Raw genomic sequence first — 17,333 nt, 5'->3', positions numbered from 1 at the left:
TCTGTATCTGCTGATACAGACACATAAGAGAAGGTTACTGACACACACATATATAAACTTAAGATAGAAAACATTTCTTAACATGGATTTTTTTTCAAAATTTGGACATATTACTTTATTCACTGCTAGAAATTGACTTTTTCTAAAATGCAGATTTGAATTATGGCCTCTGAAACACAGACCCTTATCAAACAGTTTTATATTTCAAGATAGGAAGACATGTCTAAAAGTAAAATGAAAAAATTCCTTACGGGTCAAAAAGTCTCTGATCTGCTTGATCAAGTCTCGCAGATCCTCGTTGCTCTTGTCCACTTTTTCTTTGGTAGCATTGGTTTTCAACAGGACATCCTGAGCATTCTGTTTGGCCTCATCTGCCCTTACTTTTGCTTCAGAGACCTACGTGTGAGGAATAAATTACCCAGGGAACAACTTTATTCTTTCTAAAGCAGATCAGAATATTATAAATGGTCCAGAAAATCATGCTGTGAAAAACTAACATTTGGAATCACAGCTTTTTGAAACAAGTGTCTCACATTCATTCATATTATGTTCCTGTACAGAGTGAAAGTATTCAGTATACAGAGTTTTATACAGTATTGTCATATAGATAAGACTAGCATATGAACTTTTTCTAGCTGTTAACTCCTTCAAAAACATTTGGTGACCTATAAAATATTCTTTAGTCTTTTTCTCAGGTACCAACATAAATATTTCAGTTAATATGAGATTAATACTTCATGTATCACTTTAGAAGAATAAATACTCAACTGCTTAGTATAGAAGTTTTGTAGTACAGCTGGATGTATTCATAACCCTGCACCCATGGTAAGTAACACGATTCTCTCAAATTACTGTCATGATAAGAAAGCAAATTCTTAAACATCTATGAGTAAAACTGCCTCATCTCTTTCCCTGACCTCACAAAAACTTGAATTCATACTTGGTGTGAAATGCACTTTCTATTTTAGTACTTTGAATTAAATTGATTTCTCCTTTTCAGATCCTCCACTCCATACTGAAAGTAAACAAACAGTAAAAATGGAGGCCATCCACTGAATTACCATTTTGGAGAGCTGTTCGACCTCAGCCAGGGCACTCAGGACGTCTCGGTCGAAGTCCATGGCTTTCTGCCAGGCACTGTGTGCAGCAGTGACGAGACCACCACAGCCAGGCCCCCCACACTTCTTCTGTCCTTCGTCAGTTCTGCAGTTGGGGCCGCCACATTCAGTCTCGGAGCAGGAGGCCCCTGGCGGCGTCCCACAGGTCTGCAACGAGCCAAGGAGCAGGCACAGGTTCAGAGAAGGAGTCCCGCTGCAGCGGAACAGCTGTGTAGGGCCTGGGTGGCCCCAGGGAGCGTGTAGGTGGTCCTCAGCGAGGGTGTTCGGGATGGAGAGAGGAGCAGAGAGTTTAGGAATAAGCTAACCTGCTTATTTCCAAGGAAATAAGAAAAATTTAGCACACTCATCAATACCTTCTGCCCAAATGAACTGGAGCAGGGAGCTCTGAGCAGGGAGCAACATTATCTGCTCTGTTGGGTTGAAGCCTGCCAATTCGAGAGCCACAGAATGCTTCTCTTCCCTTTGTCCTAACCAGTTGGAGTTAAAAAAACAAAACAAAACAGGTATTGGGGACCTTTTTTGGACTAGTGCCTTGTTAAATACCCTGGTGAATAGGGTGACACAAAAGGCCTATTATCTGGCCTTTTAGTAACTTCCCATCTAGTTAGGAAGACAGGGTGACTCTACATAAAACAGCCAAGAACAGGTCAGATGCAGCAAGGAGGAAAGGAAGCACACAAAGGAAGCTGTGGATGGCTCGCAGTCTCGCTGGGAAGGACGTTTCTGGTGGGCTCTGAGAAGGGGAAGTGGGGCAACATTCCAGATGTGGGAGGGAGAAAGGAGTAGGAGCAAAGGTGGATATAACTTTCTCAAGTAGCAACACCCCAGACTCTCCTCCTCCTTTCTTATCTACCAGACACTTGCAAAGATCAGGGCCTGGGCATGGCAAACACATGGCTAATTGGTAAATTACACATTTGCTATGTGATGTAAAAGCCTGAGCAGGAAGAAATTGTATTGAAAGCTCTCCTTTTGTGGAAAATGCTCCTACTGAAGAAGCGAAAGATTTACTGCAGTGAAAGGCAGTTAACAGAATACTCCCGAACAAGGAAAGTATTCTTTATAAGAAGTAAAAAAATACTTTTTCATAAATACAATCAATTCTTTAGCCTAATAATTCTATAATTACAATTCCACTACATTTAAAAATAAATAAAATAATAGTCTTTCCTGTATCTGGTTTGCAGTACACATCAAACTTCAGAAGATAAAACTTATTCTGTGTGCTCAAGAACATGAGCTTTACTCAAGAAGAGCAGCGTAAGGCCCCAGGGACGCTTTCTAAAAACAATCTGACAGCACACTGCAAGATCTGTCTTATTTCAACAGACAGGACAGCCTGAAAAAAAAAAAAAAAGCAGCATGGGTCTCGCTAAATAGACATAAAGACAAAGAACTGAAGGCACTTGAAAAAATGCAAAGGGGCCAAAATGTTCCTACATAAGAAGCGGCATTAAGGAGTTCTCACAGAATAATTAACCTAGACAAACATATACAAGGATAGACCGGAAGGAGATGGCTAATCCCCAGGTAGCTCACCACGTGGAAAAGCAAGCGAGGCACAGGTGCCCATTGCCAACCATTCCAAGATACTTTCTCTGCTGAAAAGCAAACATCCTTTAGCACGCTCAGCTGCTTTTCATTTTAGTCTGTGGATTTCTTATTTGTAGTTACTGGATTTTTATTGGCATTTGTGAGGAAGGAGTCAATACTGAAAGCAAAGAAGATTGAAAGAACCGGCACTTCATGCCTAACAACTTTGTGTCCTGTTAGGTACAATTCACACATCGCTCGGCCCCTATTTTTCTATTAAATAGTGACTCCCTATTACTTATTCCCTATTTCCACTAGATGCTATAAAGTTTCTGACAATAATGAGTACATACTGTATCCATCAATTAAGTTGGTCACAATACAGGACAGACTGGGTTTTTGTCTACTCAGAAAAGGGGCTGTGGGGCCAGAGGAGGGCGGGGAGGAGCATCACGTCTTTACAGAGCTCTCCACTTCCTGTGCACTCACCTTCCCTCCCTCCACCCGCCCTCTGTTTCTAAGCTAAGAGAGCACAAGCCTTACAAAATAAAAGTCTATAAAAAATACCCTCCAAACTCTCAGATGGGTGCTCTCCTATGCAAAACAATGTGGAATGAAGAGGAAGAAACAGGCTGACATTGGTTTTTCTGGCCTTCTGCCTGATTTTCATTAAAGTCACTACTCAATTTCATTTGGCTCCCGAGTTACTTTATAAAAGCTTCTGGAAAATGAATCTACTTTCTAGGCTGGTCTTAGGGTTCATGTTCACCAGGTAAAGTTACTGGAACAAAGGCACATTTTAACTAACACCCATGGAAAAATTCTTAACGCTCTTAAAAAAATTTTTTAGGACAATCCTCCCAGAATGATTCTGAATTACTCCACTGAGATGGAGTTTGCACTTCGAATCAGAACAAAGTAAAAACATAAATGTCCACGGTATAAAAAAGGATCAAGTTTAAATACGAAGTCACTGAGTCAGTACAACAGTATGGGGGAGTAGTCATGATTCTCGGGTTGTACCAGAGAAACCACCTTAAGAGAAGGAAGATTAGAAACACACAGGCTGTTGTTTTTGACCTGGCTTGGTCAGGATACCCCACTCTGTGGTCCAGAGGTGGGAGCCTGGGTGGGAGGTGCACTCCTGCTGATTCACTTGCAAAGTAAACAACACTGAAGACAAAAAAGGGTGCTTTTCTTTCTCCTATAGCATGATGGCCTCGAGGCCAACCCCACTAACCTTACCATTTCCGCAGCGGCTGAAAGGTCTAGACTTTGTAGTTTGCCTGCCAGTTCATCCAGAAGGCGGGCCTGTTCCTCTTGTTTTTCCCGGAACTGGGACTCTCGCTCCATCATCAAGTCTTCCACTCTGTCTCTGGTGAGCGCGGACTGCTCCACGGTGCTGTTGGAATCTATGGTGGAGGCATTCACCCTCTTCTCTGCCTCTAGAGACGCCTGGAAATACTTGGTAATGCTGTCCAGGGCGCCTAGAGCATGGAATAAAATTGCCCTCGGTTAATCCCCTTGTACCCAGTCTCCTCATCAAGCAATGTCCATATAGAGTGTCTTTCTAGCCCTAAGTTTATTGTATGGTTTTGTTTTACAATTTAAGAAATAAAATCTTTTAAGAACCATAACTTTCCTGTTATGATCAATGAATATACTGTGTCCTATTAGCACCTACTCTGGCTCTGGAGGTTGGTAAACATCTGAATGGATAACTAAGTCAACCATGCAGATGTGGTTTCGGTGCAGGCACGCACCCAGTTGTTCTAGACAGCTGCTGTCAGGCATCCTGTAGATTACACGTCCAGCTAATGTCCCCCCTTCTCAGTCGTTTTTTTTAGAGGCACTCAAATGGCTGGTATTATAAACATAAAACAGCATGGCTGTTTAGCTTTAAGGACCTAGTCAAAAAATTAAGTGATCATGCATTAAACAGGATGAACAATGTGATCTGACATATTTTACTTTCTTTTGCTATATATGGCCTATGACAACAAGAAATGGAAGGATTTGCCAAAATTATTTCCTGACCAACCAACATTCTTGAATGTACAAGGATCTGCGGAAGTATCAACCTAATTTCTTAACGGTTGAAGAGCCCCTTTCCAAGAAAAGTCTAGAAGGTTAAAGCACTAACTGAAAAAAATCAGGAAACACATGCCATTCTAATGAAGGACTGTTGCTCACTCCCTGGGACCTCAGCTGGGACTCTTAAGTGTCCTTGTGGCTCAGCTCCCACATTCAGCCCTCATTTGTGCCAGAGACACAATGGGAAAAAGCTTTAAGTCACGGGTATCAAACTCATTTTCACCGGGGGCCACATCAGCCTCGCGGTTTCCTTTCAAATGGCTGAAATAATTTTAGGGCTGTATAAATGTAACTACTCCTTAATTTTTTGTGTGAAAGTACTGTATTAAAGAGGTTGTTACACAGATTGTTAAATCCACTGTCCAAGATTGAGTACTTGCACAAAAAATGCTCACCCCGAATATCTGAATTTTTGATAAATTCCAGTTGTTCGGCAAGCTCTTGTACTGTGTTGTCGAGGCTTTCTGCTTCTGTCTGGAGAGAATCCAGGGCTTTGGCTGTACGGTTTCTCTGTGAAGCAACACCAGATAACTTCACCTCTACTTGAGCCACCTTTTCCGTAACTTCTTTCGTTAGTTTCCTACAAGGAGAAGGGTAAGTTTACCCAAGTAAAATAAACCTTTTCACATTTTCTACTAATACTATAATTCTGTAATTTCAATCCAGTTCAGTACTTGGTAACAATTTATCTCGAAATACTGGTTTTATTCTCCTTATCATTACGAGACTGTATTAAATCTAACAATGTTTCTGTCCTCGAAGACTTTGAAGAGAAGCACAGAAGCCGCTCTCTGCCGAGTCCTGGCGGATGGGCCGTTCGCAGGGGTCCACGTCTCTGCTGTGACACGAGCATCCGTGCAGACCATGGAGTTCCAGCTCCACGTGTGAGCAGCTTTAAGCCCACGCAATCTCACAGACTCCAAAGACAAAGTGACTCCGGTGTAGAATTATGCCTCTCAGCCCACCACCAAAAATGCTCCTATCTGAACCTTAGGGAGCTCCTTCAGGATGGGCCATGCCAGGAAAAAGCCCCACAACCACAGGAAGGCAGCAGGAGCCACCTGCGTTTCACACAGCGCCCCCCCACCCCAAGAGGTCCCATCAAAGAAGCCGCCTTCTTCCGCCAACAAGCAGCCCTTTTATTTTATGAAAGAAAGAAAGTAGTTATCTATGGAGAATGAAATAAGATGAACATTTAGCTTTCACAACATATTTCACTGGACTTTAAACCACGCAGCATCTTGTTCTGTATTTTTGAATCTTTACAGCTATGCTTTGGGCACCGACTTGTATTTACTTATATATACAGTGTACCTGTGTGTATATCACAAAATAACCTTTGAGAAAAAGACCTTAGCTTGGGGTATTACTGAGTCACCTAATTGAATATAATTATCTTCTCAGGGACATAATAGTATAAAACACTGGGAAAAAAGGTAGGGCTGCTGAAAGTTTGAGGGCCAAGAGAAAAATGATATTTAAGGCTGAGATAACATCATGATTGAAATCAGTGAAACAGTACTCAAAAGGGTTTGTAGGTTAAATTGCATTTTATAAGACCAATGGCTTTCCCCCCCTGGGCTGTTATAATATAGTTTCTTTTTTCAGTGCTTTGCTCTTACTGACCTATTGATTCAACAAAAGCTTTTATTTCTTCTCAAGTCTCATATAATGTTACAATTTCTTAAAAAATCAAATCTAACATTGTACATTTTTAAATAATGCCACTTTAGATGTAAACCATACATCTTTGTATATTATGTTGAAAAAAGATGAATGAAACCAGTTTTCCTGAGATGCTTACAATCTATCTGATCGTGAAGTAAATAGTGAGGCTCAGAGATAGCTGTTTCAGGAATGTAAACTCTCTTCTGACACGCTCTCTGGGGACACCATATTTTTTTGTTCATTTTTCAGTGCATGAGACCAAAGCCAAGAATCATTTCCTGAGAGTGCTTGCACTTGGAACACAGTCTTCCAAAACTTAGCACTGTGTGTTGGGAGGCTGAGCTGCAGTAGACTTTCTAATGAGGTAAAAGTCCTCACTAAGTGCATTATCGCCCTATTAGACATTTCATAACACCCTGGTCAACCACATGGTCTGGACACAAAACCTGAGGTTTGACATCAAGGGACTTTAAATCTATAAGGTCTAGGAAGGACCTTGTACAAAGTACTTGACCTAATATCAGCTGTTCCCTTCCTGCAGCCCACAGATAGTGTTGAGATGAAAAGTCCTTGGAGATGCTAATTAAAGTCTCGTCAAAAAATATTACTGTAATTTTATCATAATGTGAAAGCACTTTAGTATAGAGGATGTAGCTCTGAAATATCCCCCTTGCTCATGCCAAATGGTGCCTGCAATAAGAAAGCACAGCAGGACTTCCACCAAGATGGAGGCGCAGGTGGAAACACTTTGCCTTGGTTCTTTGCACAACCAAGTCTAAAACAACAAAGTTTTAGCAACGATAAACGCAACCAAGCCACAGAAAATTGAACAATACAGAGTCCAACAACAACGAACCATCCAGCTAGACCAGTAAGAGGGGCGGAGCCAGCAGCAGAGCGGGTTGGGGAAAAAAGATCCCTCGACCCAGGCAGCCAAGGGCAAATCCCAGGTGTGGGGTAGTGATGGGTGGACCCAGTGAAGGTGCAAGGCGGCAGGCTGACCAAGGTCACACATTCACGCGCAGATAAACCTGTGAAAGAGCGAGCAGTGAGACAAACCATGCAGGCCCCAGCAGCAGGAAGGAGCAGAGGGGACCGCTATTGCTCCCTCTCTGGCCCCGCCCCCACATACAGCGTCACAAACCAGCGACCTGGGTGGCCCTGCCCTGGTGAACAACTAAGGCTCCTCTCCTCATACGTAACATGGCTCAAGAAGAGCTCAGAACCCCAGAGCCCATAAATCTAAGCGAACAACTCAGAACCCCAGAGCCCATAAATCTAAGCGAACAAGAAATTGCCAGCCTATCAGAGGCACAGTTCAACACACTGGTGATCAGGATGCTCACAGAACTGGTTGATTTTAGCCACAAATTAGAGGAACATGTGAAGGCTAAACTAATTGAAATGAAGAAAAATGCATAAGAGACCAATAGTGATGGAAAGGAAACTGGGACTCTAATCAAGGGAGTGGACCAGAAGGAAGAAAAAAATGACCAAACAGAAAAATATTAAGAAACAAGAATTCAAAAAAATTAGGAGAGGCTAAGGAACCTTTAGGACACCTTTAAGTGCTCTAACATCCGAATTATAGGGGTACCAGAAGGGGAAGAGGAACAGCCATGAGTGGAAACCTTATTTGAACAAATAATAAAGGAGAACTTCCCCAATCTGGCAAAGGAAATAGAGTTCCAGGAAATCCAGGAGGCTCAGAGAGTCCCAAAGAAGTTGGACCCAAGAAGGAACACACCAAAGCACATCATCATTACATTAGCCAAGATTCAAATGAAGGAGAGAATCCTAGAAGCAGCAAGAGATAAGGGGACAGTCACCTACAAAGGAGTTCCCATCAGACTGTGGGAACAGTCTGATTTTTGAGAAATCAGCGGATTTCTCAAAAGAGACCTTACAGGCAAGAAGGGGCTGGAAAGAAGTATTCCAAGTCATGAAAGCCAAAGACCTACATCCAAGATTGCTCTATCCAGCAAAGCTTTCATTTAGAATGGAAGGACAGATAAAGTGCTTCTCAGATAAGATCAAGTTCAAGGACTTCATCATCACCAAGCCCTTATTATATGAAATGTTAAAGGGACTTATCTAAGAAAAAGAAGATAAAAAAGATGAACAGTGAAAGGTCAGCAAACTCACAGTTATTAACAACCACACCTAAAACAAAAGCAAACTAAGAGGACAGCTAGATCAGGAGCAGAACCATAGAAATGAAGATCACATGAAGGGTCAGCAACAGGGGAGGGAGAGAAGGAGAAGGGGGGAGAAGGTACAGAAAATAAGTAACATAGACCATAGATAGAAAATAGATGGGGGGGGAGGGTAAGAATAGTAGAGTAAATATAGAATCTAAAGAACTTGAGACATGTGGTCATAAACTAAAGGAGGGGGAATGGGGGAGGGGTGTGCAGGGGGGAGGGGTGTGCAGGGGGGAGGGGTGTGCAGGGGGGAGGGGAATGAAGGGGGGGGAAGAGAACTGTAATGGCATAATCAATAAAATAAATAAATTAAAATTAAAAATTAAAAAAAAAAAAGAAAGCACAGCATTTGGGGAAACACAAATGCTTCCTACTCTATCCTGTTTTATCCTTCAGCTAGATCTTACTGTGCTGGTTTTGGGGGTCCTTTCTGGCAAAGGTGGTTGGAACATTTCAGAGCAGGAGAGATAAGACTAGGAAAAAACAGCAAAACGAACCCTGGGAAGTCAGGCATGATTCAGCTCAATGCTCTCTGCTTTCAATGGCAAAATAAACACTCTCCAGTCAGACAGATGATTACCCACAGAAGGGCTAAGAGAGGATTTGTTGTCGCAGAGAACTGTCATAACCAGGTGGAAGAAGCACTGTTCTGGTGGACCCGTGACTGAGCGGTAGAACTAACAGTCTTATTGGTGGTAATGGAATTTCCCTGGTAGTAGCAAAACATATGAGAATAACTTATAATTTTTTTGCAATTACATTATCCATTTCATAGATCGATCTTTTTGCTACTCTGTAAAGTAAAGGAAAACACTGTCTTCCCTTCTCCACAGGAGAGAAAAGAATCTCAGGAACAAGTGAGTCACTCAAGTTCACAAGCCTAGCAAGCAACCAGGCTGTGACTCATTATGGACCCTTTGTCTCTGAAACCAGTGTTCTGGCCATGGGACTGCCTTAGAGCGCCATTTGGAAAAAGGAGCACTGAGTATAACATACACACATTCTACACTGCAACCTCTGCAATTTTGGTCCCCAGGGATGTGCCAACATTCATGCACCTGATGCACAGAGTAACGATGGCTGGAAAATGAATGGCCCAGCATCTGTTTTCACTCACAGGACTAACCACGCATTCTGATGAAAGCACTATGCCAAGCCGTCTCTGCTGTTTATTCATGAGGTTGAAACAATATTGTGAATTTTAACTTGTGCTCATTAACTACTTACTCTGCTTCCTCAAAAAGATTCCCAATGTTTTTCAGTGGCTCCGCGGCTGGGCTCTGGGCCAGGATGTCTCTGATCTCACTGACCTTCTTCTCCACCGAGTCCACAGTCTCCCGGTAAGGCCCGATCACGCCACTGATCTTCAAGGCCTTGGCTTTCTCCAGGAACTTCTGGGTCCTGTTGGTCAGCTCAGCGATGATCACGTCCCAGAGAGCAAAGCACTGGTGGCAGGGCGTGCAGTCAGGGAAGACCCCCGAGTACCCTCGAGTGCACTTGTCACAGCGTGGACCCTCGACACCCTCAATGCAGACACACTGGCCGGTGGACTGGTCACACTGTGGTGTCTCAATGCCCCTGGGGTCACAGTCACAGGCTAGAAGGGAGAGAGCAATGCCAGCTGATCCACCAGACCACAAACCTCAGTGACAAGATTTGGCATTTAGAATCTTCATGACTGTTACAATGGCACAGCGTCACCCGTTGATGGCCACTTACCAACAGCTTTCGGAGAGACCACAGCAGCTCCCCCCAGGACATGCATCACCTCAGTGCTTGCTGTCCACTTCTTGACAATAACAGTAATAGAGCACAATAATTTTCTAAGCTAACACTTACTGTTTCGGGCACTGCAGAAATGGTTTACATGCACCGTCTCATTTAACCCTCAACGACAGCCCTGTGGGATAAGTGACCCACCTCAAGTCTTGGGCAAGGAAATGGCTGGGCCGGGTTCAACTTTGCAGTTCAAGAGTCTGCGCCCTTGAGCTCTGCCCTGGCTCTGCCTCCCTCCTACTCAGACTTCTCTTTAGGTGCTACCAGTGCAGACAATTCAGGTGATGTCCTGATGCCACAGGCATGTGGCCTGAGATACAACACCACAAAGAGCAGCTCCTCGCATCACCTTCCCTGCTCATGAAACACAATGAATACTTGCAAAATGCACTAAACTTGATTTAAAAAAGAAAAAAAAACTAAACCAAACTAAATCAGAAACAAGTCACAGGAATTCTAAGCATCTAGTTCTAAGGATTTCAATGGAGTACAGTCTAACTCATGGGCGTCTGTGGGAACCACTAGCAGCACAGGCGGGTAAAATGTCAGAGTGACAGACAGGCCCTGGGGAGGCAGCTGAGTCCTAGCCTCTCACTGGCCCAGGAGTGTTGGCATCTCAGGCAGAGCCCAACGGTATAGAGTGAAATTGGTGGTCTCACCGATGGACTGTGGCTGAGATTACTTATCACAACGCCTGTGCCACTGAATCCTGGCTTACAGTCTCATGTCACAGGGGACTAACTCATTCTTATATCAACACTTGATATTTCTGAGTAATTGGACAGTGTTTAAACAACAGAAGACCTGTACACACATCTTTAATCCCCAAATATCGAATCCTTCCTGGGAAAAGGTGAGGATTAAAAATAAACAAAAAACAAGAACTACAAAAACTCCAAATACCTTATTTCCTTAACCAGACTGAAGATTCCAAGGGCAGGGCTACCTCTTAACCCCTATTTCCATTCTCAGCAGCGAAACAGAGTTCAGTTATCTTTGTCAGGTGAGGCCCTAACCTCATTTTTGGTACAGGCATGCAAGTGACATTTAACCGATGCCTCTATAAAAGAAAATAATCCTCTTAACAGGTCACGTGTGACAAAGCACGGTGGACTCATCCTCTCTGACACTGTTTACAAAATCTTCTCGAGTCCACAGCTACGATTTGCCTCCGAAAGACTTTCTAAGTTAAACGCCTTCCAGAGCCAGTTTTGCCGACTGTCCTGCGAGCTGCTCACAGCCCCTCTAAGCTCTAAACCCAGAGAGACATGTGTATGGCCTGTAACATTTTATCCGACCCTCCCCACATCCTGCCTTGTATTAGGTCTGATTTTTCATTGCCTTTGTTAGCCAAGTGCACTCCAAGTTCATGAGTAGCAAGTTTGAGCAACAGTGTTGTGATCAGCGAAGTGGGTTCATGCTTTCTGGTTGCGAATCCTGCCTTCCCCACACCCCAGAGACATGACTCTGCACAGTAGGGAAACCGAGCGAGTTTTCACAACTGTACAAAAGGAGCAACGATTACACCTACCTTCCAGGGTTGCTTTCAGGACAGAATACCTTAATTCTAAAGTCTGACTTGGAGTAAATGCTCAGGAAATGTGTTTTATTACCATTACTTTCTGTGTCCATGCAAATGGCAGGTAGTCTCCTGCTCAAAGTGTTGCTCGATTGACATTTCCATCAGATGAAGAGGGAAAAAAAGCTGTTATGGCCTTCTTTATATTTATCTTTGTATATTTGACAATAACATCATGATTGTGCAAAAATTTGAAGTTTGGAATATTCTAGTTATCAAACTTTAGGATGAAAAACATGTAGCATTCTCTTGGTGCCTTGGATTTTCAAAACTAACCCTTTTCTCCTTAAGGATATCGTTTTATTTCCAGGTACAACAGGCATGTTTCATCTGTCCAATGTTATTTTGGGGCATTCTCATGAATCAGGAAGCAGCTCAGGTGAGCTGCAGATAACTTCAAGTGTGTTCCCTAAACCATTTGTTCCAGGAGATGTTCCTAAAAATAAGGGTTCCCGAATCAGGTGGGTGCGGGAAAACCTACATCCTCCACTTGAAGGTTCAAAACAAATACCAGCATATTAAAGAGGCAGAGGAGGTGTGCAGGAAAACACTGTTTCACATTTCTTTTGTTTTCCCATGTCATATCCCAGACTCGCTGGACTGTGAAGTCTCTTTCTAGCGGAGTGCCTAGTGGCAGCCCGCAGGTATGATGTTGGAGGCCTGGAAGGCCAGGGCCTTCCCCTGCTTCTGAGATCAGGAAAAGGGGAAGAACTCAGATGACACTGGGTCTGGACACTTATGCTGTATAGACTTTAGCAATGGATTTCCACATTATCTGGTAAAATTCAGTCACCTTCCCAAAAAGCTAAAACTCCCCTGGGTCATCTAGGTCTTCGCCTGTCAAACGTAGGCATTCATCATCCTCACCGTACCTCCACCCCGAGACTCGGAATCGGTAGGTTGGGATGGGGCCTGAGAATGAACAGTTGCCAGGTGGTGCTGATGTGAAGGGGGACTAGACCCTGTTTTGAGGAGCGCTGTCTGTGTCATCCGCCCAGCTGTTCCAGCCCTCCTCGGGTATGTTAATGTGTGTGTGCAGGGGTGACAGAGTGTGTGTGCGGTTGGAGCAGAGTCCTGACTTCGGAAGTTCACAGCATTGATCGATACACAAACCGAAGGACCTACGTAAGTAGAGATGCTTAATGATGCCACTGTCATCAGTCAGATTCTCAGTCTGCTCCTGCGCAGCAGGCTCCAGTGGGTGGCCTGTGTGGGGTCTAGGCGTCCCGTGGACCTGTGCCTACTTTACCGACCCCCGTAGACTTGGGACAATTGAGGCGGATGTTTGCACCTGCTTTTAGTTTGCTTACAAAATGATTTCTTTTTCATAGGCAATGCACGGGTACACTTTAGGTCAGCCCTAAAGGGGCTTTTTACTGGTTTCATGCTTGGGGCAAGAGCATGTGCCTATGTAGACTTTATTTTTACTTTCTCTAACAATTTTCATTTATTTCCCTGGTAAAGGCATGTCTCGCTCTCATTCTGTCATGGCCATCTTTGAGGAAGACAACACTGGCCCTGAACTGTAGGGTTTAAAAGGCAAAAGCACTCCCATGATGGCTTTCCTCATTTGCCTTTTACATAAAAGCACATTTTTTTCCATAAGGAGAATACCTAGCTATGGCCTAAATCTTTCCATATGCATACTGTTAACAAGGTGATACCAGAAAGGCTAAAATTCTGCTCCCCAACAAACCATTTCAATGGAAAGATTTACAATTGAAGACATATTTGGCAATTAACTACATAATTTGAGAAAAGCGGCCGTGTTCTTTTCCCACAGCTCCATCTAATTTTGGATGACACCTATTCTTATCCCTGCTGATTTCTGGATCCTGTCCCTTGTCCCTTTAAGACCAGTATTCTGAAGGACCAGCAGAAATTCAGCTATCTCCAGAAGCTAAGGACCAGTTCAGCAGAACTGACTGACATTTCTTTCCTGCAGTTGGAAGTGGAGTCAAATTTCACAGATGGCTCACAGATGCAGTTTCATCATTGAAAAGTTGATCCTGAACTCTCTCTGGAAGGATACCAAATGCCTCCTGTAACTCGCAGAAGGCTTCAATTTTGGGTTGAAGCTGGGACCCTGCTAGAGCTCCTGTGGATGTGTGTGTGCTTCCTTCCCTGCCCACTGAGTTTCCAGAGGTGCTTCTCCAAGGGGGTCACCTGGGAGGCGAGCCCTGAAAGGCCTACGTTTACAACCTTGTGAAGAGAACCCCAAGAATATTTCTGATGCAGAAACATCAGTTCTTACCTGACGATTTAAAGCTTCGCATACACTAAAATTACGAAGGAAATTCTCCAATCATCTCTCATATTCACTGGGATCTGTAACATTATAAGCTAACTGTACAGGCTGCCTCTGACGAGGCCCAACGGATTTTCTCCTCCTTCAGGGAAAGGGCCAGGAGGTCAGGTGGGCCCGTAGCTCAGCCTTGCTTTAAGACATGTGATTACTGGGCAGAGGATCGAAAGCTTTCTCTTGAAAAGAAGGAGAGTGTATATTGAAAGGTGAACAAATCATAAAGATGAAGACTATCACTTTTAAAATGAGAGAACCATTTTAACGAGCTATAAGAATTCTACCTTCATCTATAAATAAACAGATAAAGAATTCTACCTTTATCTGTACAACATTTTTGGTTATGTGGTCAGTAGGTTTACTCTACTTTTATTGAGTTTTCTCATCATTCACCACAGGGCGTCTGGGAGGTAGCTAAATGAAGAACACTGCCCCATTTTACAGATGTTGAGGCGTGGAAGAAAACACTCGGAAGCTAAAGACAGAACGAGAAACAGCCCATGTGCCTCTTTGTCAGCAGGTACGACTGTTCTGCTTTCTTTGTATCTTTCCCTCTCCTTCCCGAGACCGCCTCTGCCCCCTGAGGCAAGTCCATCCTCAATGGCGTGGCCCCAGGGCTCTACACAGTCTGGTGAGACCGAATCTCTCCATGACCCTCCAGTCAGACGGCGTGTTCCCTGAGGGCGCCCCTTCCCCAGTCCTGTTGCTACATGTTGTCTTTATTGTCCTAATTCAGCCAGGACAATAACTCCCTCCCTGTAAATGTCACTGACATCGAGGACCCAGCAGGTCTTCCCTTGCGTTTGTCTTTGGGCAAGTCGCTCACCCTTCCTGAGCCTGAGAGTTCTCAGATATGAAGTGGAGATTATACTTACAGGTTGTTGGTTGTAAAGACAGAATCAGGAATGTGTACATAATATCCCCCAAAGTGCTCGGCACAGGACAAATTCCCTGTAAATGACCACCGGAGCCAATCCTTTCCATGAAACCTTGTCACACGACTCCAGTGCCCGCCAGCTTGCCTCTCCCGGCAGGTGAGACGGTCTCCACTGCCTCCTGCCTCCTGCCACCTCGTCACCCGCCTTTTCAGTGATGGGACGACGCTCCAGCCAACTGAGCCACACGGGCCGGGGATGAATTCTTTTAAATTTCTCCAATGTGATTTTGCTTTTCTTCACATCTTCTACCTCCCTCAGCCCCACTACTTTTGGACTCAGCAGTAACAGCACTTCGGTTGGGGAAGGAGAGTTAGAGAGCGACTATGACTTCACCTGCAGAAGTGAGCTGGCTGTCTGGCCCAGAGGTAAGCACTGTCTCTGCAAAGGCCCAGAGGGTAAATATCTAGGCTTTGCAGGCTATATGGTCTCTGTCACACTATTTAACACTATTTAGCACTGTAGAGTGAAGACATCCAGGACAATACGTAACCAACAGGCACAGCTAGTCCAGTGAAGCTTTCCTGACACAGGCGGTGACTTGGACGTGACACAAGGCTGTGCTGCGCCTCCCTCTGGTCTGGCCCAGCACGTTGGGGGCCACACTCTGTGATTAGGATTATGTAAGACAAGCCTTCCCTGTACTAACAAGAGTGTTGTAGTTCTTTAAAGAACCAAATTAAATCTGTTTTTCTGAGTCACACTGACAGTAAAGAATAAGGTGGCTCAAAATGAATCCCAGGCTCAGAAAAGAATACAAGCATTATAAAAATGTACATCTGAGCAAAGAAATGGACTTAATTTTTCTACTAAAACAATTTGAAATGAGAAACAAGCATGGTGGCTGCTCCCACCTATGCCCCACTCTTCAGTTTGCCTGCGTATAAGAGACACTGGCCTTTCCCAAGAGCCAGAGGCTCTTTGCTATGTATGAGTCAACAGAGAGATTCCTCATGTGACCCTTTGACTCCTGAGGGGCTCGACGCAGAGCTCTGAGCTGCGGTTTTCTCTGGCATGGTCAGCAGTGGGTGGCTGAGACTCTCTCTGCATCCCAGCACAGTGGTGGGCTTGTTCAGACTTGGCACGACCGGCCAAGAGCCTCAACCCGGCCAGATAATAGGAACATTCAACAATTTGTAAGTATGAGACTCTACTCATTTGTCTTTTACATAACTACATTTTTTTCCATAAGGAGAATTCTTGGCTATGACCTAAGTTTTTCTATAAGGATTTGTGAATGAGGTGGCGCCAGAAAGTCTAAATTTGTGCCCTGTTCAACTGAAAGATTTAAAATTGAAGACTGGTGATTAATTATGTAATTTGAGAAAAGTGGTCACATTCTTTTCCCACAGTGCCATTGAATTTCAGATGACACCTCCCCTGGTCCCTGCTAATCTTGGGCCCAGCCCCTTTGAGTTTCTGTCATTCCGTTTCCATCTGTGACCACATCTCACTACGCTGAGAGCCCTGCGCTCTACCTGCTTCTGAACCTGTGTCCCTGCCTCACCCGGTCTGCTCCTGCTGCCACCTGCGCCTACGGGGCCGTGCTGCTGGTGCTGACTGCCCAGTGTTAACTCACATCAGTTCCCACCCTCTCTGGGTGTCAAAAGCGTTTAGGTCCCACAAGTTTCTTTTGTAAAATGAACTGACCTCTTTTTCTGGGTAAAACGAAGGATTTGGCAAATACTGATGTCAGGGATTTCACTCTTTGCAAAGTTTCTAAAACGTGATCACCTTTTGACCTAAAGAAATTGATACCGTCCCTATAAGGCACAATTTCTCTGGCAAATTTAGAGCCAAAAGCTTATAGAAAAGATAGAAGGGTAAAGTTCTGAGTACTAAAGAACAGCTCTCTGATTGGCTCTGGCTCTGGTAACAGGCTTCTCAGACTAACTAAGCTTAAGATGGAGAGAAAGGTCAGAAAGCTTTGGCAGCCCAAGCTATTTTTCCAGTGACACATGCTAAGACAATCAGGCTATAAGCAGTGATAGAAACATTATCTGCAGAAAATTCAAGCCCTTGGGACATTAAGGGCATTCGAGATTGAGGGATTTCACAGACTAATGTTTAGAACTCCGGAGAAACCAGATTTCAGGCGTGGGTTTTTTGCAGAAAACATCTCGT

The 17,333-nt window shown here is 44.1% G+C and overlaps 1 protein-coding gene across 1 annotated transcript in view; it reads right to left on the bottom strand.

Annotated features, from left to right (window-relative positions):
• Window positions 1-17,333, bottom strand: part of LAMB1 (laminin subunit beta 1) — a 74,066-nt gene that overhangs the window by 8,300 nt on the left and 48,433 nt on the right. The window contains exons 25-29 of the mRNA XM_053673197.1: window positions 9,845-10,214; window positions 5,141-5,325; window positions 3,897-4,138; window positions 1,062-1,265; window positions 252-396 (exon numbers count right to left, since the gene is read on the bottom strand). Of these exons, the coding sequence (XP_053529172.1) occupies window positions 252-396; window positions 1,062-1,265; window positions 3,897-4,138; window positions 5,141-5,325; window positions 9,845-10,214 (1,146 nt within the window). The remainder of the gene's footprint in view (window positions 1-251; window positions 397-1,061; window positions 1,266-3,896; window positions 4,139-5,140; window positions 5,326-9,844; window positions 10,215-17,333) is intronic.

This window comes from Artibeus jamaicensis, unplaced genomic scaffold (genome assembly GCF_021234435.1).
Source record: "Artibeus jamaicensis isolate MK-2021 breed Jamaican fruit bat unplaced genomic scaffold, CSHL_Jam_final contig_834, whole genome shotgun sequence".
Lineage (NCBI taxonomy): Eukaryota > Metazoa > Chordata > Mammalia > Chiroptera > Phyllostomidae > Artibeus > Artibeus jamaicensis.
This window is presented reverse-complemented; position numbering and strand designations above follow the sequence as displayed.